The 25,585-nt window shown below is 37.7% G+C and overlaps 1 protein-coding gene across 2 annotated transcripts in view; it reads right to left on the bottom strand.

Annotated features, from left to right (window-relative positions):
- Nucleotides 1–25,585, bottom strand: part of CRPPA (CDP-L-ribitol pyrophosphorylase A) — a 289,217-nt gene that overhangs the window by 183,217 nt on the left and 80,415 nt on the right. For both annotated transcript variants that reach the window (XM_032873929.1, XM_032873920.1), the window contains exons 4-5: nt 11,341–11,445; nt 2,586–2,631 (exon numbers count right to left, since the gene is read on the bottom strand). In XM_032873929.1, the coding sequence (XP_032729820.1) occupies nt 2,586–2,631; nt 11,341–11,445 (151 nt within the window). The remainder of the gene's footprint in view (nt 1–2,585; nt 2,632–11,340; nt 11,446–25,585) is intronic.

Genomic DNA, 25,585 nt, shown 5'->3' with positions numbered 1-25,585 from the left:
AGAAAATACGTCCAGTCACAACTGTGTGCTCACTCCTCATCGGGCCAGCTGTACAGAGAGTTGTAAGGCAACAGAATCAGAGCTGGTAGGCTGAATTCTACAAGCCATTGGCTGTACTGACCAAAACAGCACTAACCAATCTAGTATCCAGCACAGCAGCCAGCTTGAGCAGCTTATGACTCAGAGGTGCCAAGCGGCCGTGCCCTAGAGTGAGGTCAGGCTTAAAGACAAAACAGACCTGTGCCTAAATTGTGCATCTTGCTCTCACTGTATGATCAAGAGAAAAATAATGCATCTAAACCAGTTTACCCAGTTTCAAAATGGGAGTAGTATTACATCTGTTACAACATTATAGTAAAAAGATGATGGTAACCTATTTAAAACAGCTGGCATGAAAGCCATGTGCTCCAAATCCTGGTTTTGAACTTTGACAAAAGTATTTACACCTAATTTATATCATATTTGAGGAAAAATAGATATATAATAATAGTGACAGATACACTGGGTCACAATTTGCATCTCTTAGGAGCAGGTCAAGTGGTGTGGTGGGAGAAAAGAGCCACCTATCCCCATAATTTAAATTTTTTTCGAGTCTAAGGGAAAAAAATGTTAGCTGTACCCTACAATATACTACATTCAATTAAACCTAGTGTTAAACACTACAGAAAACAAAAGAAAAAGAAAAAACAAGATATCCTCTCACCTTCACTGAATCAGTCTAAAAGAGGCTTATACTGAGTTATGAGCAATGCTAAAATCCAAGAACTGTCTTTAAATAGAAAATTTAATAATTATTTTCATATATAAATTTGGTGGTAAAATCAGACTTGAATTTGGGCTAGAGGCTCTAGAGTCTTTATTCCTGTCCTGAATGTAAATGTTCACGCATTATAGTTTTCTTATGTTGCACGGTCCTTAATCCAACTATTGATGTGACTTAACATGTTATGTAGTGCATTAACTTCTGAAAATATAAATATTCCAAATTTCAAAACATACATAGTTCAAATATTTCAGAGAAGGCAATCTGAAAAATCTCTGCTTAAGGAAAAAAAGAAAAAAAAGAAGTAATAGCTACAAAAAGAGATAAACTACCAAAGACAGAAACTTGGAGTTAAGAATGTATTTTCTATCCTTCATAAAGCAGTAATTGCTTAGAATCCCCGATTATCCTATCATACGGACATGGTGGCATGACCTACATCATTAAGTACTTGAAGAAGCATGAGCTGATACATATAACATGCTTCAAACAATTCTGACATGAAGTAAGTACCCAATAAATACTGTGTTGTAGTAGTGTCTAGAAAAATACTTTGAACATTTAGTAGCAACAGGCAAAGTGGTGAATACCTAGCTCAATCTACTATATATATTTTATTTTGTAATTTTATTTTTAAAAAATCCAAGGGTGTTCATTGTCTATGCCTAGTGTTGATTCTCCCATCTGAGGGTATCAGTATCAGATTGTGAAGCCCCCACACTTGCTTCAGGATTGACGCTGTCATTTGTGCCAGGACCACAGGTTTTAACAGTGTTTCTGTCAGGACACATTTCTGATGTCACATCAGGGAGAACAGAAGGGAGGAGGGAGGAAAGAGGGAGGAAAGAGCGCTTCTGGCATCTGGTGAATACAGGCCAGGCACGCTGCTCGATAACCTACAATGGACAAAACAGTCTCCGCAACGAAGAATTACCTGGACTAACATACCAAGGGTATTGGGGTTCAGAAACCCTGACTGAAAAGACAGAGGCTGCAAAGGTAGAGAATCAATGTCCCCTGTGCATCATTACATTCCCCGTACAGTGTTAAGCACAACGACAAATACTTGTTGATTATTATATAAACTACCTCTGTGTTGCTGTGAGGCCTAGAGATGGATTAAGGGGTTATTACATATGCAGTATCCAAATTGCAAAACAAAATTGGAGTCATTGTCAAGATTGAAAAGGAATTTAACATATCATCTAGTCTTATTTCTGTATTTGGGGGGAAAAATACTTTTTTTTTTTTTTTAAGATTTTATTTATTTGACAGACAGAAATCACAAGTAGGCAGAGAGGCAGGCAGAGAGAGAGGAAAGCAGGTTCCCTGCTGAGCAGAGAGCCTGATATGGGCTCGATCCCAGGACCCTGGGATCATGACCTGAGCCGAAGGCAGAGGCTTTAACCCACTGAGCCACCCAGGTGCCCCGAAAAAATACTTTCATATGAAAGATGCTACATCACATATTGATAGGGTGGTATTATGGGAAGGTGGGGGAAGGGGACAACCTGGCCTCTTAGTAAAAATAAGTATCTTAAATTTATTAAAATCATTTTTTATTTCTAATAGTGTCAATGTCCCATACTTTTCATAAATTATTTCTTTTATAAAAATTAAAACCAACATGACATAACTAAGTGATATTTCACAAGCAGGAAACATAAAATGTAATTATTTTCCAAAAAAACAAATCACAGACCTCTGTGGCCTACAGGCATTTATACTTCTGAGAATTCTGGGATTTAAAATGTCATGAGAAATTCTGAACCGGCTTACATTTTTGAAACACAGGAACTGACAGTCACAAGGCCAAACATACCCTTAATAATCGACTCAGCTGCATACAGATCTCGTTTGTAGGTCACCTAAAGGACAAACAAACCTCATTAGACTTAACAGAGCAGGAAGGAATGTGAGAGCAATAAAATTATGCCCCAAAGGAAATGATTTATTTTGGAGAAACTATAAACACATAGCACTGACAATTTCTAAATTACAATATTAGCAAATTCAGAAAAATACATTCAATTTCTGCAAATTGCTGAATATTGGTTTTTGGATCTTTAAATTGAGACATTATGTGGCAGTGGTTACCAAAATCTTATTAATATAAGTATTATTTCAAAGATAATGTGGTAGCGTTTAAGTAAGAGTACTAGCACTACTGGTTATTACTGTTTAATAGTCAAAGTGTATATTGTAAGGAAGGAAGAAAAAGTATGTGTAACAAAAATCACTAAATCGCATTTTTAGTTGAAATGAGATAATCCTCAAAGATTAATTCATATTGGGACGCCTGGGTGGCTCAGTTGGTTGGACCACTGCTTTCGGCTCAGGTCATGATCCCGGAGTGCCAGGATCGAGTCCTGCATGGGGCTCCCAGATCCACGGGGAGTCTGCTTCTCCCTCTGACCTTCTCCTCGCTCATGCTCTCTCTCACTGCCTCTCTTTCAAATAAATAAATAAAATACTTAAAAAAAAAAGATTAATTCATATCAAGAGGGACTTCATTCTGAATTGAAGGAGGTAGGTATCTTTATGTAGATAAGGTTCATCTTTCATGTTTTTTATTAATACGTGGATCTGACAGAGACGAAAGTGTGCCTTCACGTACATACGAGCAATCATTATCTTTCGTGAAGATCATACATCCTCCTTCTAACTGTAACCTGCCATAGTCCTAGGGCAGAGATTTCCCAGAACATATCCCATGAGCTCAAGCACAGAATATGTCAGGTTTTTGGCAATGCAATATTAGTTCTTAGGTCAGAACTGGAAAACCTAGAAGATACTACACTACTATGGTGTAAGTGGTCTAAAAACCCACTTTGGAAAGTACTTACCAAGTGAGTATATTTCTGTACCTATAATTCATGTACTCTTTTTCCCTTCAGATTATCTCATAACTAGTCTTGTACAAAAACTTTGTTTGGTTCAGGTTGCTCAGGGCACTTCTACCCAAACTAGATTCCCCTGCTATGCCTTTATCCTGGCCGATAAATCCTGGTGGAAAACATTACCCTATAGTCCACAATTCAAGTAACAGCTAACATGTAACATAGATAGAAAACTGGGACACCTGGGTGGCCCAGTCAGTTAAGCATCTGACTCTTGGTTTCAGCTAAGGTCCTCATACCAGAATCATGACATCAAGTTGTCCCCCCGCTGCCCCAATACCCCCATCGGGCTCTGCCCTCAGCACAGAGTCTGCTTGAGACTGACTCACTCTCTCTCTCTCTCTCTCTCTCTCTCTCCCTCTACCCCTCCCCTCCCTGCACTCTAAAAATTTTTAACAAGATCGTTAGGTAGAAAACCGCTGTAGCCTTCAGTTAGTCTATTGAAGTCACATATGACTTTGTTATATTATTGGCAAAACAAGCACATGCGAACCAAAACTGGTACTATAGTTACTGATCCACAATGTAATTCCAGTATCTGGATAGAAAATAGAAAACAGACATTTAAAGGTCCATGCTGTGTATTTCACCCAATTAAACAATATACTGATCTCATTCATTCATTCAACCAAATTTATCAAATAACTACTCTGTTCTAGGTCCTGTTCTAAGTTTTGAGGATAGAACAATGAAAAGAATAAACAAAATTCCTTAATCTGTGGAAGCAATATTTTGGTAGAAAAATTATCTTATAAAAATTCTATCAGGTTAAGTTTTCCTTCTCTTTTCTCGAAAACCCAAAGTTAACTAGATCACTGAAATCAGGCTTCAGTATTTGTAATTCAAATAAGAAAATAGTGTTTTTCTTTAATAATTTTCTGCTGTATAAGGTAAACTCAGAACTGAAATAGGAAGAGGCCTAATTACCATTATTCATTTTGTGTTCCTTCTGCTCTGAGGAATAAAACTGCATTCAAAATCACAATATGGAGGAACTATGAAAGTTCCTTCTACTTTTTTTTTCAAAGATATCTTAATGATGAATTTTTTTAAGTTAAAGAAAAATTGGTCTCGAATCCTAAACTTCCTTTTCTAGTATTCCTGCAAGACTTAACAGTTTTGCATTGCAATCAATCTTACTTAAGATATATACTTACGTCACCTAAAGATCCTTTCTCCACTATTATTAAATCATTAACTGTATAAACAGGAAAACATCCTAAATTTTCTTTTGTCTACTTTTTCTTGTAGGCTGTGGATACCTACTATACATATATTAAAGTCTTTTTATTGTTTACTAATATTTTCTACATAGGGCCTTATTTAATACTTCAACTTCACCTCTCACCAAACACGGATTTAACAAAATGAAGTATAAAATGTTTCTCACAAGCTGGTGAAGTACAATGTTTAAAAATAGCTTTATTTTTTTCCCTAATTGAAACAGTTAATGCACTTCAAAGGAAACCGTACTGGAAAATGTTGCAATTCTGAACTGAGAAGTTGCCACTTTTTCTGTCAAACTTTTACAGTAATATGGGTTGCCCTTTCCTTATTTTTTTAAATTTCAAAAGTTTATTAAATCATTTTTAAAGTTGATTTCCTTCTGTCAGTATGATCTGTAGTTTTCCTTGGACCTTGCACAATACATTATGAAAATTAGTTACTTAAAAAAAAAGGAAAAAATCAACCCTTTAGTGACAGAAGAAAGCCTTCAATCCTCGGATTCACTTAGAGTCACAGTGACAATAGAGGCAGGGAATACAGTGCTGTGTCTAGAAGCAAGGGAAAGCCAAGCATGGCTGGCAAGCATGACAAAGTAGGAAGAGGCCAGGAAAGGTTCTTTTATATACAAAGCCCTGCAGACCCCTGCTTTGAGACTTCTAGTCCCTACTAGTGTGAGAGAACAAACCACCCAATTTGTGGTCCTTCATTACAGGAGCCCTAGGAAATTAATAAACATTCCCCACACTTAGGCCCCTGAGGGATCATCATTCTAGTTTCACTTTGCAAACTGGGACAGGTGGGGTGGGGTGGGAGAAGCCTTATTCTTTACAATGTGTGCATAATGGGATCTTGCATTCTAGAAGGGCATGTAATGCAATGGATTGGGGAAAAAGTCTTTCAAATGGCAGATAGGAGGTCTTTTCTGATACCTTACTTTTTCTGACAATTGAGGTGAAATTATTTTAAGTGCAAGTACTGTAGTTTTAGGGTCCCTGTTTCCTCTTTCTGCCTCCTTTCTTCCCCACCCTCTTTTTTTCTTCTTTCAGATACTGTCTTAGCTACTGGTATAGCTCTCTGAACATTCTTCAGGACATTGTATGAATTGTCTTCAGTATAGGCTTCTCATTTAATTTTGTGGCCTTGGCGTTTTGTAGGACAAACTTATTCAGTTTCTGTTTAAACCAAAGCAATGGAATCCACCCTAGAAAGTAGTGTTCAAATTCTATACTAATGCGAAAGTGCTACCATTTTTAAAAATTGGATCTGAAAAAAGATTTAGTACAATGTGGCTAAAACCAGTACTGGATTCAGGTCGCTGAGCCAATGACCTGGCTCATGATGCATAAATCTTGAAATGGTAAAAACAAAAAAAATGCATTTCGAGAGACATTTTACTACCATAAAAAGTAAGGTAAGGGAAGATTCTGAAACACAGATCCACGATACCGTCCCTAACCCCTTAGAAGTCAGGGAGTTAGCCCATACAGTGGTATGAGGAAAGACGAGAATGTCTCATGCCTGTCTCAAACAGGACTATTTGAATTGCCACCAGAAATCCTGGGAGGGTTATTTTGTATTTTACATACTCTTTTGTAGAAGTAAATGCAAGAAGTAAATGTTCACAGTTATGTCACATCTCTTGCAATGGCTCCTTTGGTGCCTGGAGGAAACCTTAACGGCTTTAAATCAGGAGCCACAGAAAGACCAGGGCTCAGGGTCCCCATCTGCCTGTCTCCTAGTTAAACTCACTTTTTGTCTCTTTGTGCTTCTTTGCAGTATTTCATCTGAGTCAAGTGTGTAACTAAAAGAAATGTATATTCAATATAAGAGAAACTTGGAACTCGGGGCCAGAGCGAGTTTTCTGTCTCTGAGGCCAGGCCTCCCTCAGCTGCCTCAAGGTGGGTTCCAGAGGACACTATCCCACCTACCTGGGTCACTCTGTGGTGACAATATGGTAACTTCAGACTTTTCAGAGCCTCGTTCAGTCGGCCACCATGTTACATGAATCGCACAACACTTAGTCCCCATCTTTCCTGTTTTTTTAACTTGTAAGCAAATGAGTATGTAGCTGAAATAATTAGAAGTCAGAAAATCCTAAATTTATAAAAATAGAGCATGTTTATTAGACACAGATTTATATTTGGGAAAGTATTTTATTTATTTCCATTTCATCCATTAGGTCTATCTAGAAAATATTTCTTTCCTCTAGACTGGATGAAAAATCTCTAAAAAGAAAGAACATTACCACACTGTATTTTTGAGATTTAAAAGAAGTGAGACTATTTGTTTTTTTTTTTTTAATTTTTATTTTTTAATTCTGTTTATTTATTTGTCAGAGAGTGAGAGCACATGCACACAAGCAAGCACAAGCAGGAGGAGCAGGCAGAGGGAGAGGGAGAGGCAGACTTCCAGCCAAGAAGGGAGCCTGATGGAGGGCTCCATCCCAAGACCCTGAGATCATGACCTGAGCAGAGGGCAGATGCTTAACCAACTTAGCCATCCAAGCGTCCCTGTTTTTGTTTTTAAACAAGGATGCCATGACACTTGGATCTTTAAAAAAAAAAAAGTTCCCATCAAAAGGATTCCTGAAAAGTAAGTTATTTCAATAATATGTGATGACTCAAACACTTCAGAAACGCCTCCTAAACATGTATTTTCAGACAATGAACACAGTTTAATTTCTTCAATACCTGGTTATAAATCTTTTATGCCTTAAGGATAGTTGTAACATTTAGAAACAAAAGGCTTATTCAATTCTGTATAGTGTAGAAAGTGGGCAAGTATGTAAGCATATTGGGACAAAAATACAGTACAATTATAAATGAAAGGAATGCCTGGGGGAAAAATATATATATACATATATATGTTTATAAAAAATAAAATTATAAAAAAAAAAAAAGGGAAAAAAAAAAAAAAAAAAAAGAAAGTTCATAGAGAAGTAAAATGGTATCAAAGGGAACACTGAAATGCCAAGAAAGAACAATAGAAATGGTAATATCTGAATAAATACAATAGAGTATTTTTTCACATTTTAAGTTTGTTAAAATATATATAACTACTGAAATAAAAAATTTATAACAAAAAAAAAAAAAGTGAGAAAATTATCATAACATACAGAGTAGGGACTCAAGTGTGTGTTAGGAATAGTGTTTTGAAGAAAAGCCCCATGTATTCCTTATGTTCCATTTCATGATAATATTTTGAACAAATAAATATTTATTGGTTATCTGGAAAAAAAAAAAAATAAAAAAAAAAAATAAATGAAAGGAATGGAAGTTTTTATGTCCACTGGATGAAATTTTGTCAAATAACAGTATGTTCACTAATGTCTGGCAAGGCACCACCCCTCAGGGAAAGCATGAGAGCCAATTCCTATCCCAGAAATCAGTCCTGTTCTCTTCTGGGATTGGGTAGTCTTTGTCATGGGGAGTGGGGGATGTCCTCTACCCTGCATGGTGATTTAAAGCCGTTAAGGTTTCCTCCAGGCACCAAAGGAGCCATTGCAAGAGATGTGACATAACTGTGAACATTTACTTCTTGCATTTACTTCTACAAAAGAGTATGTAAAATACAAAATAACCCTCCCAGCATTTCTGGTGGCAATTCAAATAGTCCTATTTGAGACAGGCATGAGACATTCTCATTTTTCCTCATACCACTGTGTGGGCTAACTCCCTGACTTCTAAGGGGTAAGGGACGGTATTGTGGATCTGTGTTTCAGAATCCTCCCTTACCTTACTTTTTATGGTAGTAAAATGTCTCCCGAAATGCATTTTTTATCATTTCAAGATTTATGCATCATGAGCCAGGTCATTGGCTCAGCGACCTGAATCCAGTACTGGTTTTAGCCACATTGTACTAAATCTTTTTTCAGATCCAATTTTTAAAAATGGTAGCACTTTCGCATTAGTATAGAATTTGAACACTACTTTCTAGGGTGGATTCCATTGCTTTGGTTTAAACAGAAACTGAATAAGTTTGTCCTACAAAACGCCAAGGCCACAAAATTAAATGAGAAGCCTATAGTGAAGACAATTCATACAATGTCCTGAAGAAGTTTCGGAGAGCTATACCAATAGCTAAGACAGTATCTGAAAGAAGAAAAAAAGGGGGTGGGGAAGAAAGGAGGCAGAAAGAGGAAACAGGGACCCTAAAACTACAGTACTTGCACTTAAAATAATTTCACCTCAATTGTCAGAAAAAGTAAGGTATCAGAAAAGACCTCCTATCTGCCATTTGAAAGACTTTTTCCCCAATCCATTGCATTACATGCCCTTCTAGAATGCAAGATCCCATTATGCACACATTGTAAAGAATAAGGCTTCTCCCACCCCACCCCACCTGTCCCAGTTTGCAAAGTGAAACTAGAATGATGATCCCTCAGGGGCCTAAGTGTGGGGAATGTTTATTAATTTCCTAGGGCTCCTGTAATGAAGGACCACAAATTGGGTGGTTTGTTCTCTCACACTAGTAGAGACTAAAAGTCTCAAAGCAGGGGTCTGCAGGACTTTGTATATAAAAGAACCTTTCCTGGCCTCTTCCTACTTTGTCATGCTTGCCAGCCATGCTTGGCTTTCCCTTGCTTCTAGACACAGCACTGTATTCCCTGCCTCTATTGTCACTGGCATTCTCCCTTTCTCTCTGTCCTCCTCCTGCATTTCTTACATGTTGAATTCAGGGCCTACTCCATGTCAATATGACCTCAACTGAACTCGATCAGATCTGTAAAGACACTTTTCAAATAAGGCCTCATTTCCAAGTGCCAGAGTTAGAACTTGAACATTCCTTCAAAGGGGACACTATTCAGCCCACAATGGCATGATGAAATGACTTACCAGAGTGAGGAGGAGACGCCCTGGGAAAGCCAATCCCTTGCCTTAGAGCACAGACAGTTGGTGCCCATGAAAGGGAAGCAGAGCACCAAGACGTGAGAAGTAATACTGTGTTGTTGGAGAAAGCAGTGAAAGAGGAAGATTTAAAAAAAAAAAAAAATCCAAAACAAAATTCAAACAAACTTGTGAGGAACAAGTGGAAAATTTCAAGAGCAATGTGTTACTTTCCTCTCATCTGCACATCTCAGGGGGCTTGACAAATTTCAAAAAGGCTCTGAACACTCACAGAAATAGATCACCACACACCCTTAAGACATCAAAAATGAGGCCATGGAGTATTAAATGAACATGTAAGTAGCAATAAAACTTGTCTGAGAGTTTCCACTTCCCTCTCCTATTGTCTGCTAAGTAAGTCTACCACACAGTCAGAAGGGGTTGTACAGAGATGCAAGTCAGGATCTGTAACAATACACCTAACTGGTAAACACTGTAGTCCTCACAATATGTTTACTATCATCTGAGCCATAGACAAAAAAGGAAACACAAAATGAATAAAATGTTTGCCTGCTGGGATGAAGACATTTGGTTACCCTTAAAAGAATAATAATATTGCATGAATCTTCTCTACCCGGCAATAATCCAGGCGTACCAGTATTTTGTAATGTCAGAACATTTTAAGTATATACAAGACAATCTTAGCATACAGCAAGGCCCATCATGTTACTGTATCGAATACCTAATAAACTTATAGGGCTTTCTGTTTTGTTTTTAAGTCAATGAGGAAATATGTTTTTGGACTCGTATCATCTTAGAGTTAGGATGAATCTTAACTTACCAGATTTAGGTGGAAGCATTATAAAGATTTCACTCCTTACTTCAAAAGCAGCAATACTTCAAAAAATAAAAATATCCTACCCTATTTCAGAATCTACTGTTCAACACATTTCTACCTTCAGAACAAAGGAAAGCCACACTGTGAAACACTCCAGCCTCCACTGGACATTTTAGTAGGACAGTGCTACAATCACTTCATTTCCTCGAAAACAAAAAAGTTTGTCATCAAGAGTCAATCCTTCTTACATTCAAGAGTCTAACACCTTACTGGGGCCACCAAGTGGGTCAGTCACCCACCCTACTAAGTCAGGACTCTACAGATATTTCCTGAACCCACTTCAGTTGGAGCTACCACCTCCCCAGGGCCTGGAAGGAAAGCTTGCTACTGTGAAAAGCTGAGTTGCATCCTCAATCCAATGGAATTTAAGGAAACTGAATATAAGAATATAGAGAGAGAAAAGAAAAAAAATGAGTAAAACCATCTTATGAGCTAAAATGGAATCTGTTTGAATAAATTATCTCAAAGTATATTTTCTGCAAACCAAGAAATAAAAATGATACATACTTTGATTCTCAGGAAACCCAGTAAAACTCTCAATGCCTTTAAAGTATACATACATATATATCCTTATACCTCAAAATACTGGTTCAGTATGAAACCAAGCATTTTTATACACTTCTTTATTTTCTTAAGCACCTGGAAAGTGTTTATGCTTATAGAATGTATCTTAGGAATTACATATAAACACAGCCAAAATCCAAAGTAAAATGCCAACTTCCTTACCTTCCAGAGGTCAGGTGATCCTTCCACAAGTTTGGCATTAACGTGACCATATTTTAGAGCCAATTGCAAACACTCAGTTCCAAATTCCAAGTCATAGTCACTACACTGGGTAGAAAAAAAAAAAGTTTAAATACATTTTTAAGCAAAACTTCTATTTCATATCAATATATAAAAGGAAAAGCCTAGAGAACTCACAAACTCTGATACTACTAATTCATCAAGTTCCATAATAATTGTCCCTATGCCTGAAATGTCAAAAGATACAGGAAGTAGGCAAGTTGCAACCTTAAGTTTTGAACTTGAAACTTAAGTTTTCAACTTGAAACTCAATAGTTTCAGGGGCCAAATAAACAGAACACTTTTTTGATTATAAGCTACCTTTCCCAACATGTTTCTAAAATGCCTGCAAGTATGGCTGAAATTTTTTTATATCAGGATATTATCTCAAATAAATGTATCCATTGAACTCCAACCCAATGCTATTTTTATATTAAGATATTTGCAAGTCACAGCTTTTGTTCATTTTAATATTTTACATGACAATACATGTTTTATAAATTTATATTTTGATTCTGAACATGAAAACAGTTCAGTATGCCATTATTAGACAAAAATAGCCTGGGGCATCTGGGTGACAGTTTAGCGTCTTGGTTTCTGTTCAGGTCATGATCTAGGGTCATGAAAACAAGCCCCACACTGGGCTCCATGCTCAGCTGGGAGTCAGCTTGAGATCTGCTCCCTATGGCCCTCTCCCTGCTTGTGCACGTGCTCCCTCCCTCTCCCATTCAAATAAATAAATCTTAAAAAAGAAAATGGAAAGGTCTCTCGTAGATTTAGTAAAGTACAAGCAACTTTTTTCAAGCATTTTAAACAAAACTATTAAAATGATCAAAACAATTCAGCTGAACAATACTGATGCCAATCATGGCCAAGCTCTATACTCAGGAGAAGCATTTAAAGATAAATGAGAGGTGTATTAGATCCTCAAGGAAACCAAATCTTTTTTTTTTTTCCAATCTTTTTTAAAGATTTTATTTGAGAGAGAGAGAGAGAGAAATCACAAGCGGTGGGGAGGGGCAGAGGGAGAAGTAGCCTCTGCTAAGCAGGGAGGCTGATGAGCAGCTCAGCTTAATCCCAGGACCCTGAGATCATACCTGAGCTGAAGGCAGTTGCTTAACTGACTAAGCCACCCAGGTACCCCAAGGACTCAAAACTTAAAGAGGAAGCTGATCTGTAACAAATATTTTGCTAAAGACTATGATAGATGCAACACTAGAATATCTACAAGTAGACGTGGAGATAAAATACTTAATCCTGTGTGAAGGCACAGAGAGGCCTTGCAAAGGAAATGATCTCTGATCTCATTCTACAGACTGAATAAAACTGGAGAGAGGCATACCTTTAGGAAAAAGGTGATATACAATCAGAGAAGTTTCAGACATCTGATAGATTTATGTTTTAGAATAAACATACCCAGGTGAGAAAGACTGCATCAAGGCCACAAATATCAGTATTACATTCAGCACCCACTGCCAGGGCTGTTTTGCTGTACTAGATATCCTAAAGTTCTAATTATAATGGGTTGTTAAAGTAATGGACAAGAAAATAGAACCACCTAGTGTACATAGTCCCAAATTGACCAGAATGGTCTCTCAGCTTAAATTTTCTGATACACTAGTTAACATCACATATTTCTTAAACAATGTAATTTTAAAATAAGTGTTATCAACATTTGTTATATTCAAGTAAGACAAATGCTAACCCTCTTCTTTGTATTGCTACCATCTGTACAGACTCATTTACCAGTGTGTGAGATCTTTATCGGTCAACAGAATGCTCTCTTTAACACATGGTCAAATCCCAAGGATGGCCAGCAATAACCCTTTTCTTGACTCTTTTCAAAGCCAAGATATTTAACACATTTGTGGAAAGCCTTAAAGGTGCTCACAAAGTACATGTTGAGAGGAGACCACAGGAACAGGTATTTCCTCCTGTCTAGGTGGTGAAAAGAGAATTACTTGATGCTCTACTCCTGCCACTCACATGTTGATGGCAGCAGCCCACAAACTGTATGAAGTCTTTAGGATACAAGTCACTAGAGCCAATGGGAAACAGAAAATTCTGAGTGACAGATATATGAAATATATACTGAAAACAGAGGCTGAGCAATCTTGGCAGAAAGAGTACCATGTCATTTATTGTATAGATTACTATTACAACTATTTGTGGGGGTTTTGATAATTTCTACAATAAAATTTTTACTTCTGCAGTAAGTTCAAAAAATACATACTTAATAACCTACCAAATTCTAAATTCCTACATTTCTCAGTAACACTGAGCATTATTTCTACTTTTGTGAAAGAGATGGAAAGCTGGAAAAAGTACTGTTCTTTCCTGAAGAAAAATCATGTAAACTACAAAAGCATAACTTTTTCTTGAACCCACCGTAGCTGAGGTCACAAGCTGACTAAGTAGCCATAAATCTAAGAAAACGCATGCCTCCACCAAGGACAAAGAGGATGCCATCACCCGCTCACCTACAAACAGCACAAGAACAAGACAGCAGATGACATGCAAGCAGGTAAAAAGAAATAAATGGAGAATTTCAACACATTGCTAAATAGTGAATGAAGGTGACCTCGAGAATATAGAACCCCTAGAGGTCACATACTCAACAGGAGTGTTTACACCCTTGCAAGCTCCCCTTCAGTAGTATACTACTAGAGGCTCATGAATGGTATATTACTATTTGAAGGTGACTCTGGCTGCATATACTTTGTACACTCAAGGAATATGGTAAACATTTTTAAGTTTAAAATAAATCAATAATGATAAGATAGAATCACTAAAAAATGAGAAATTAATACAAAGGCAGGAAAACCAAGAGAAAAACCGAACATAGGGGACAAATAGAAAACAACTAGCACGATAGATTTTTAAAAGAAGAAATCAGTGTGTAATTGCTGAAAAATTTTTATCTTTATCATCTACCATGGGGATTATAGTAATATCACTGATCACATAACATACACACACTGATGTTAAGAACCCTCTGTGCCCTTAAACTTGTAGCCCGAAAGAATGCCAAACAATATTCCTCCCAGGCAGAAGCTCTAAGGATACTGTTGTCAGAGGTCCCCAAATATAGTTAATCTCAAAGTCAAAGCCAAACAGCTCCATACATAACCCACAAATCCAATCAGTGTCCAATACATAAACATGACCAGAAAACCCAGATTTAACTGAAACCAAGACTAACATGAAATATAAGGTCAAAAGGCAAAAAAAAAAAAAATCTTTTGGCGGAACACTGCAGTTAAAAAAAGAGTTCAGCATAGTAACTGAGAAAGTGTTAGTACTCATAAAATAGGATGTTCTTTTAAAGGGTGGAAAATAGAGAAAAAAATAGTGACCACAAAGTCCAATATGTAAAAAAGAAAAAAAGAAAAACCAGAAGGAAAGAACATAAAAAGTAGGAGAAATAACCAAATATTTCCCAAAAAATTACAATAATAAAGAACATGAGTTTCTAAATTAAAAAGTCTCACAGAATGTAGAAGCTAATGGATGAAAATATACCAAACCCAATTAAAAGAAACAACAAAAGTCTCCTAAAAAGCAGGAACCCAAATTTGTTGAGCTTTAATAGCAACAATGAAAATGAGAAAAACAAAGCAGCAGTTTCTCCATAATTTTGAAGATAATCGTTGTCAATATAAAACTGTACTTCAAGAAAACTTATTTATCACCTGAGTATAGAATATGGATTTCCACAAACACTGCAGGCCTCAACAGAGTTTTAGTTCCTATGCACTCTTTTTCATTCCAAGTTTCATAGGCTTTGTCTTTTTTAGAGCAGTTTTAGTTTCCCAGGAAAGTTGAACAGGAAGTACAGTATTTTCCACATGTATTTCCCACATATTTCCCTACCCTCACATACACACAGCTTCCCCCACTACCCAAATTCTACACCAGAGTGGTACATTTGTTACAATCAGTGAGCCTACACCCCCCACACACTACCACCCCAAGTCCACAGTTTACACTAGGATACCCTCAGTATTTTTAATGAGTTGGCACAAACATACAACAATGTATATCCATCATTTCAGTACCATAAGGAGTACTTTCACTGTGTTAAAAATTCTCCACACTCCTCCTGTTCATCCTATTCCTTGCCTCCAACCCCTGATAAACACTGAGTTTTTTCCTGCTTCCACAGTTTGCCTTTTCCAGAAATCATGTACTTGCACTCCTACAGTATATAGTTTATTCAGATTGGCTTTTTTTTCCAAATTACATGGGTTTCTGTTTCCTCTATGTCTTCCATGTCTTCGTAGATCATTTTTGGCCCCGGATAATATTCCATTTGCTGGATGTACCAGTTTATGCATGCATCCATCTACCGAGGAACATTTTGGTTGTTCCCAAGTTTTGGCAATTATGAAGAAAGCTGGCATAAACACTCACATGTGGGTTTTTGTGTAAACATAAGATTTTGGTTCATTTGAGTAGACACAAAAAAGTACTATTACAGGATCATATAGTAGGAATACGTTTAGTTTTGTAAGAAAATTGTCAAATGGTCTTCCAAGTGAAATGCTGTCTTGAACTCTCAGTAGCAATGAACAAGAATTCCTGTTCCTCATATTCTCACAAGCATTAGGTGTGACATTCTAAATTTTGGCCATTTGAATAGAGAAGTAGTGATAGTTCATTGCTTTAATTTGCATTTACCTAATGACATGGGGTGTGGAGCATTTTTACACTTATTTGCCATGTGCATATTTTCTTTGGTGAGCTACCTATTGAGGGTTGTTGGTTTTTTTTATGCTTTTATGGAGTTTTTCTTTTTGTTATTGCTGAATTTTAATCTTTTTTTTTGTATGTTTTAAATAAGAATCCCTTATCACATATGTCTTTTATAGGTATATCCTCCCACCTTTTTTGGCTTATCTTTTTTTCTTTTTAGGGTGACCTTGGCAGAGCACAAGTTTTTAATTTTAATGAAGTCCAGCTTATTAATTCTTTCATAGATCACACCTTTGGCATTTTATCCAAAAAGGTATCACCATACCCAAGGTCAACTAAGTTTTCTCTTCTCTAGGAGTCTTGTGGGTTTTTTGCTTTGCATTCAGGTCTATAATCCCTTCTGAAGTTTTGTGAAGGGTGTAAGTTGTGCCTGGATTCTTTTTTTTTTTTTTTAAATGTGAATGTTTACTTGTTACAACCCTATTTACTGAAAAGACTACCTTTGATCCATTATCTTCCTTTTGCACTTTTGACAAAAATCTGTCATTTACATGGTCCGTTTCTGGACTCTATACTCTGTTCCACTGACTCATGTGTCTCTTCTTTCTTCCACCTACTAGACTGTCTTGATTACTGTAGCTTTACAGTGAATCTTGAAGTTGAGTAGTGTCAGTCTTCCAACTTTATCCTTCTTCAATATTGCACTGGCTGTTCTGCATTTTTCGCCTCACTATATAAACTCTAAAATCAGTTTACAACCACAAAAATACTTGCTGGGTTTTTCATTGGGATTGCTTTGAGTCTAGAGACCACACTGGAAGAACTGACATCTTGGTAATACTAAGTCTTCCTATTCATGAACATGTGCTAGATCTCAATTTATTCAGTGCTTTTATTTTGCTTAGAGTTTTGTAGTTTTCCTCCTATGAATCTAATATGTATTTGGGAAGATTTTTAAGTATTTTATTTCATTTTTGGAGCACTAAATACAAATGATACATTTAATTTCAAGTTCCACCTGTTCTTTGCTATTATGTAAGATAGCGGCAGACTGTTATTTATTAACCTTGAATTATGTAGCTTTTCTACAATCACTTATTTCCACTTTAATTCTTCCAGGTTTTCTTCAAAGACAATTATGTCATCTGCAAAAAGTTTTATTTTGCCTCTCCCAATCAGAGTACTTACTTCCTTTCTTATTACTAAGAATTCCAGTACAATGTTGAAAAGGAATGGTGCGAGCACATTTTTGCTTTGTTGCTGATCTTAGTGGGAAAGCTTCTAGTTTATCATTAAGTATGATGTTAGCAGGGGTGCCTGGGCAGCACAGTCTGTTGAGTATCTGACTCTTAATTTCAGCTCAGCTCATGATCTTGGGGTCCTGGGATCCAGCCTGGTCTGGGCTCCCCCCACTCAGCAGGAAGTCTGTTTGTCTCCCTCTCCCTCTGCCTCTCACCCCACTCATGTGCATGCTCTTTCTAAAATAAATAAATCTTCAAAAAAGAAAATAGTATTGGGACACATGTGTGGTTGAGTTGGCTAAGCATCTACCTTTGGTTCAGGTCATGATCCCAGGGTCCTGGGATTAAGTCCCTGATACATCAGGCTCCTTGCTCAGCAAGGAGCCTGCTTCTCCCTCTGCCTGCTGCTCCTTCTGCTTGTGCTCTCTGTCTCTCATTCTCAAATAAAAACAAAATCTAGGAAGAAAGGAAGTAAGGGAGGGAGGGAGGGAGGGAAGGAAAAGAGAGAAAGAAAGAAAGAAAGAAAGAAAGAGAGAGAGAGAGAGAGAGAGAAAGAAAGAAAGAAAGAAAGAAAGAAAGAAAGAAAGAAAGAAAGAAAGAAAGAAAGAAAGAAAGAAAAAGAATAGATATCAGCTATAGGTTTTTTGTACCTCATCTTCATCAAATTGAGGAAGTGTTCCCCCTATTCTAGTTTGCTCAGATTCTACCATGAGTAGCTGGACTTTGTCAAATACTCTTCTTGCATTATTGAAATATTTTGTTTTTCTTCTTCAGCTTGTGGATGTGATGTACCGTAGTTGATTTTTAAAAAGATGAACTAGCCTTCAATACCTGGAATAAATCCCAGGTGGCCAAAGTCTTTAATTCTTTACATACATTGTTAGATCTACTTGCTAATGTTTTCTTGAGGATTTTTCATTTATGTTCATGACAGTGGGCTGTTATTTTCTTACCATGTCTTTGCTTTACAATTAGACTGACATCAGAATGAGTTGGCAATCCCTTCCTCTGCTTCTATCCTCTATGCGAGAATATAGAGAATTGAAATTTCTTCTTTAAACATCTGTTATATTTTATAAGCAAAAGCATCTAGACTTCAGTCTACTTTAGAAAATTACTGATTCTATTTCTTTAATAGACATATGCCTACTCAGTTCGTCTACTCTCATGTGAGTTAGTCAGATTGTCTCTATCACGTAATCATTCTATTTCATCTAGGTTATCAACTGTGAGGACAGAGTTGTTCATATTATTCCTTTTATCCTTATAATTTCTAGCAGTTCTATAAAGATGTTCCCTATTTCCTGTGTGGGTTAGTAATTTGAATATTCTCTTCCTTGTGTCGTAAGGATACTCTCTTAGTCTTTTCAAAAAACCAGTTTTTGGGGTTTTATCTTAGTTTTCTATTTTATTCATTTCTGCTATCGTTTTTACCATTTTTCTCTGCTTACTTTGGAATTTATTTGCTCTTTTTCTAATTCCCTAATACAGAATTTTAGATTATTAATTAGATGCATTTTCTTTTCTACTGTGTACATTCAACACTATGCATTTCCCTTTAAGGACTGCTCCTGCCATATTTCAAAGTTAAGTGTTTTCATTTGTTTTTAGTTCAAAATATTTTAAATGAAATTTAAAATGTGACCTCACTTCTGACAGATCTAAAAAGAGTTGCTGATTTTTCAATTTGCTCAACTTTTTAGTTGTTCTTAGAAAGGAATGACAGTCTCTAAGCTCTTTACAGTAATAGGAAAACAGAAGTTTCCCCATGCACTCTTTCTCAGGATATGGTGCTGCACAAAATTGGGAAGGGTAATGAGTCACTTGAAGACCTAGGATATAAAAAGTTATAAAAAGTGGGATATCCTAACACGGTAGTGAAGTAGAGTCTCAAGATGATTGCTATGTACATGGCAAAATGAGAAGGGCACCTACAAATGGAAAGAAATGCATAGGCACAGTTTAAGAATGAATAGAATCTCTTTGGAAGGTCTTAGGAGAAACCGCCTCTAAGAAGGAAGAACAAGGGACAGAGTTGACACTCGGGCTCTCTTTTTACCCTTGGTACATGTACACTGTCCTTGTGTATCCTACTGAAAAAAATTCATGTTAACACTTATATAGTGTAATGTTACATACAACATCAGTATTCCCAAGAAATAGATGCTTCCAAGTTAAGGGCTTTGTTTCCAAAACACATGTATTAAATACTTTTGATAAATCGATCTGACATTCTGGTGATAATTAAGCTAAGGAACATTTAAACATCTAAACATCGAATTTGAAAATAATAGTTTATGTGTATTACTATATCATGAAATATGAACTGCCATCACAGTAAGTGTGAAGTATTAATTTTCAATTTGTTGTTTTTAACAACTTGAAGAAATCTGCAAACTGCCCATTAAAATTTATAACAAGTCCTTAAATGGGTTTACTGAATTGATGGAAGTCTATGTATACTCTCATGAATTTGAGACCTTATTGCCAAGTGTTGAAGAGCATGGACCCTGAAGTCAATGGAGTCAGTTGGATCCTAACTGTGATCTTTCCACATGACAAGCTGTGGAGAAGTTAAGTAGTCTGTTCCTCAGTTTGTTCCATCTGGAGAAACAGAGAATGAGAATTATTCAAAGGAACAGATACATGGGGTGTCTGGTTTAGTGTCTAGTTTATGGCTATTCCTTGATAAAGTGGATACTGGTTATGAATTGAGATAGTTAACTATACAAACTGGGATTTAATAAGTAGTCAGAAGCTTTTTGATAACACCTAATGTTTATGTAAAGTTCAATTTCCTCTATACCAATACTGGAGTAGCTCTGACCACGTGTATTGATCTTTTCCTTCTGCTTTCCCTTACACCCTGTCTCCATCAAGAAATATGAGGAAAATCAAGATCGTAGTTGGGAAACTAAAGATAGAAAAAAAAAAAAAAAAAAGTGTGTATAACCATTATGAGTTCTCAATTGTGACCATTAAAGTAATGGATTTTCTCTACCCATTTTAAAGTACTCTGTAAATCACACCTAGTTGAGGCTTTCTGTTATGTATAAACTGCTTTACTATTTTCTTCGGTGTGTAGTAAAGTTTTACGAGGAATGCCAAAGTAATAAACCACCCGTATTTTTCAGTCCTTCATGGATCTTTACCCCATAGTTAACCTCCTTCCCTACCCTTTCTACTATACCATTCTGTCACGATGAAGTACACTCAAACTCATTAAGTAACAGGTTCTTCACCTCCTAGAGCTGAAGGTATACCAATTGCTTGACGTCATTCGCAAGAGGTATCTACTGCTTTTCCCAACCACCACTTACTGAAAGGGCTTGAAGTCACACTTAACATTCTGTATGACCACTGTTTTTCCATGAAAAAGTCCTATCCTTCCAGAATTTATGCCATCTGGCAAAATCTTCTGATCTTCATAGTACTATCATCTCTCACTACTTCACAGCTCTGCAGTTTTAGGCAGATGGATCAGTCTTCCTTTTTGTTCCAACAACTGACATTACACTGGCTGAATTCCAAGTTTACACACAAAAAGTTTCAAATTCTCTAGAAGTTTCCTTGATCTTTTATCTTTACCTGAACAACTACTTACTGTAATCAATCCTAGAAACATGGGGTTTTTGACAATTATTAAAGACTTTTATTAACAGGTGTTTGCGGTTTTTTGACCGGAAAAAGAAAAAAGTTTATCATCTTTTATTACAAATTAAAAGTGAGGTTCTTAAAAATCTTAACTTGACCAGATGAAACTATTTAAAAACCTTTAAAGAGATATTGAGAAAAACAAGGCATTTATTTAAAAAAACACATTTGTCATTACAAAAAACAGACATCTTTAGGTAAAAGTAATAAAAATCCTATGCTGCAGAGATAATACAGAGTTCCATTTATCTGGTCACTGGGCAAAAAGCAAGGACTTAAGATCTTCAGCTTCAATCTTTTGTTCATTTCTTATTGCTGGAATTTCATCTTCATTTCTTTTTTTTTTTTTTAAACTTTATTTTTTTCAGTGTCGTTTTCATTTCTCTGTGTTGGATCACTAAACCTGATGAAGGTAGATAGAGTAAGCCCGCACTTACTCAGCCCTGCCCTGCTCAGCCTCGGGAGAAGAGGAACTCTCAGCTGCAGCCGCTGGATGGTTTGATTTTGTCTCTTTGCCATCCTGTGGTTCAGGGTCTTCTGGGAATCTGCATCAGTAACTGAAGTTGCAGCAGTAGATGCTGAGGTGGCTGCTGACTGTGGGTCTCATCTCCTTGATTTTCCTTATGTTCTTCATTGCTGTCCTTTCCAGGTTGTGTTTGGCCAGAAAGACCCCTGCGGAATCTCGGTCTATGACCCCGATACACATTCTGACTCAGAGGTCAATCTTGTTCTCCTGCGCGCTGACTGTCACAGTACCCTCCATCTCTTCTCCCTGCCCAGCAGGGCCAGAATACAGGGGGTGGGTGCCCACAGGGTCTCCCCATACATAGTAAGATGGGAACCACTGTCTGCGACAGAGCCTGAGCCATGGGCAACACCCGCACCCCAACCCCAGTGTGCCTACTCTCCTAGCCCTCGTTCTCCGCCACCCCCCACCCCACCCTCTGGCTTTCAGTATTCTGATAATTCTGCTGGTAACTGTATGGACGATCACTGCCACATGGATAGCGTCTATAACGGTTCCGGTCTGCTGCGTATTTATTGCCTTGCACCAGAGCGCCACCAGAGCCGGTCCCATTTGCTGCCCCTGCCCCTCTTCTTCAACATCTTCCAACTTCACGGTCTCTGCATCTCCTACACTGCGAAGGTACTGCCCATGTTCTTCTTTATGGCAGTCTGGTGTACAAACTCCTTGATGTCGTCATTCCTGACGAAACCATATCCGTTACTCTGAACGCTTTTACTGTTCCCCAAACCTTCGTTGGGATTATTTCCTTGTCCCGGCTGCCGGGCGCCGCCACCCCCTGCACCACTGACCGTGCTGCCAGGGCTCCGGTAGGCAGCACCGAACGGGGCGGCGGCGGCAGCTGGTGGGTCCTGTCCTCGCTGCCCAAGGTGGCAGTGACACTGACCAGGCCGGCCACTGGGCCGGTGGCTGCAGCTCCTCCCCGAGTGTGACAGTAACAGCCTGGAATCCACTCCGGGCTCCCCCTACCAATCCAACCCTACAAACTTGATTTTTTTTTTTTTTCCTTTTCCCTTACTGATCCGTTCTTTATTTCAATTGTTTTGTTTTTGTTTTTTTTTTTTCTTTTATAATTCAAATACAGCAGACACAAAATGTTACACTACTTTCAGGCTTACAACCATGATGGGACAAGTCTGTACATTATGCTCTGCTCATCAGAAGTGGAGCCGCCATCTGTCACCACAGGACACTATTACAACACCACTGACTATATTCCCTATGCCGTGCCTTTCATCCACGTGCCTCATCTCACCTTCACCCATTCTGCCAGGCCCCCATCCCTATCTCCTCCCCTTCAGCAGCCACCTGCCAATTTGAGTTCACCCCTATCTGTAGCTCCTCTGACATGTTTAATTTCCTCAATTCAAGTCTCTGACCAGAACCTCCAATCTATCAATTCTTGTACTCTCTTCGCCCATTAATCTTGTCCTTTTAACTCGCTGAGGCATCCAACACCATAAAACTACCATGTGATCTTGGCTGGAAAACCTCTATTTTCGTAAACTGCCCTAAAAAAAAAAAAAAATCGGGAAAGTACAACTGAAAGCATTAAAAATTTATCAGTAGCATCCTAGCTGCCTCCAACCATTATCTATCTACTGGATTTCCTTTATGAACTTCAATCAATCCTGTTATATCATTCCCTTAATTTTCAATTTATATTTTTATCAGTTTTAGGTGTACATGGCTTGAAGAACCAAATATACCTACAAGATTCGTTACAAGTTTACATCACCCTCTTCACTGTAATTTGTCATCCCCAGATGTGATTATTTCTCCTTCTTTCAACTGATTAATTTATTATTTGTTTCCATGTTTAACAGTCAACAATTGCAGAGGAACAAGTATCAGATCTCGGTGGCGTATAGTAATAGCTTCTGTCTCACTCACAACACTCTGGGTTGGCTGCGACAACTGTGCTTCTAGCTGCGCTGCTGGGAGTTGACTGTGGCGGCTCTGACCTACTGGTCACCCTCTGCAAGACAAGGAGGAGGAGGAGCAACCAACCAGTGTATGCCTTCCTCATACTGCCGCACTTGGAACCACAGGACCACAAGCCTAACAGAAAATCACTGTTAAGCCTCTACCTAATCATTTCTGCTAAAAATCCCAAAGCAAGTTAGAAGGCCCAATCCAGAATCACCAACCAGGAAAATCTATTTCACTCACCAAGAGGCCATGGCAAGGGCACATAAATGTAACAGTGTCCAAGGACTGAAAAACTGGGGTCACCTAACCTGCTTATCACAATGTATCTCTGAACATACTTTGGGATGCTGCTTCTTTGTCTTCTGAATTGGCTGTCTATCGAAGAATTCTCTCCTCCTCCTAACCTCACCACGATACACACTAATACTTACTATTCCCCATCCATTCAATATCATAATTTTGGTTAAGTCAGTATTGAGTGTTTACATCACTATATAAACATTCCTCCCAGGTAAGTCATAGATTAGAATTCCTTTTTTTTTTTCCAGAAGCCTTTGTCTTCCCTGGAATTAGAACTTATCTTCTAAACTATGTGTTTAGTTTTCCAGATACTTAGGACTCATTCAACAGCTAACACTGAGTATTTGTTTAATTCTGCTTTTCAGATGTTTAAACACAAGACACTTCACCAATTTTATATTCCTGAAGTAATCACCCTTGGAGTCTTCTGAGCTTTTTCAACATGGCCTGGTTGTCCTTTGCCACTCATATGGTTATGATTTTAAAATCTCCCTATACCATCGTTGTGGGGATAATCAACATCTCCCTGCTGTCATGGGTCTCTTATCTTCTATATTCCATGGAATCTTTCTTCAATGACTACCTCATTTCTGTGGAAAAAAATCCTCTAATAGCTTTCTGAGAAAGAGAGCCTAAGAGTTAAGTTTTTAAATCACTTTTTACTGCCTCATTTCTTTGCCATTTCCTCCCTTTTATTTTCTCTTTCTTGACAATTTTTGTTATTGAATATTGACTCTCTTTGATTGCACTTCTAATTTTCTCTTCTTTCCTGTATTTCATCCTTTTGTCCTTTGGGAAAGAGTTTCTCAGATTTGCTTTTTATCCCAGATCTTTTATTCTCTAAATTTTTTTTTTAGCATTGTGAACTTGTTTCCTGTTTACAATTACTTGATCTTTGTAATGATATTAACTTCTAAAACCTTTCTGTTTCCCAGCCTATTTGCTGCATCTTCCACGTTACTCTTCCCTGTCTCAGTCTCTATCCGCCACACTAAGCACATTCTTTAGATGGTCCAGTAATACTCGTCAGCCTCTATTTAAGAGTGGAAGATTCAAGAGCTGTTAACCAATAATGGCAGAGTTGGAGTTTGTGAATAGTAAGCTTCATAGCAGCATGATGGGGTTAAGATGCTTACAGGGGAACCTCTGAAGTTAGTATTTTTAGGTCTTTATCTGTAGACTGGACAGACTCTCTAAAAAAAAAAACTCTTTCAATTTTCAGCCAAGATGGAAAGCAAAACCACCACGATACCAGCTGCTGAGTGTGATAAGGGGCCATGGCCTTCCCCATTTAGCCAGTACTGAGCACATGGTCTGTGAGTCGCTATTTTAGGCAAGGTGCTCATTCCCTCAACTGTACCCAATATTTTTCCCAGACACAGGGAATACTTCACTCCTCCCCCCCCCCACCATCCTTTGTTTAGGGGTAGGTCATGGAGAGGATATAATGAGTTATACACCAGACTGCCTAATAGTGTCCAGTGAACCCTCCATATTTTGTACCCCCTCCACTCAATTCTAAATGTGCTGCTGGACCCTCAACTTTTGGGAGAACGCTACTGTAGATAATTTTAATTCCTAGCTTTCCTTACCACTCTTCTAATTGAGCCTTCTCAGATCTATTGTGCCAATTACTACTAATTCACCTGCTTTCTAGCTATTTGGTATATGGTATTTGTTTACCATTGTCCTCTCTTATTCTTATTTTGTGGGTCTATGTTTTTAATCACTTTCTAGTAGGGTTATCTTTTTTTAAAGATTTTATTTATTTGAGAGAAAGAGAGCAAGCACAAGAGGACAAGGGGGCAGAGGGAGAGGGAGAAGCATCAGGGAGCCCAGC

Source organism: Lontra canadensis, unplaced genomic scaffold (assembly GCF_010015895.1).
Source record: "Lontra canadensis isolate GAN:19392208 unplaced genomic scaffold, GSC_riverotter_1.0 scaffold2, whole genome shotgun sequence".
Taxonomy (NCBI): domain Eukaryota; kingdom Metazoa; phylum Chordata; class Mammalia; order Carnivora; family Mustelidae; genus Lontra; species Lontra canadensis.
The sequence above is the reverse complement of the archived record's forward strand: the minus strand, read 5'-3'. Positions and strand labels throughout refer to the sequence as shown.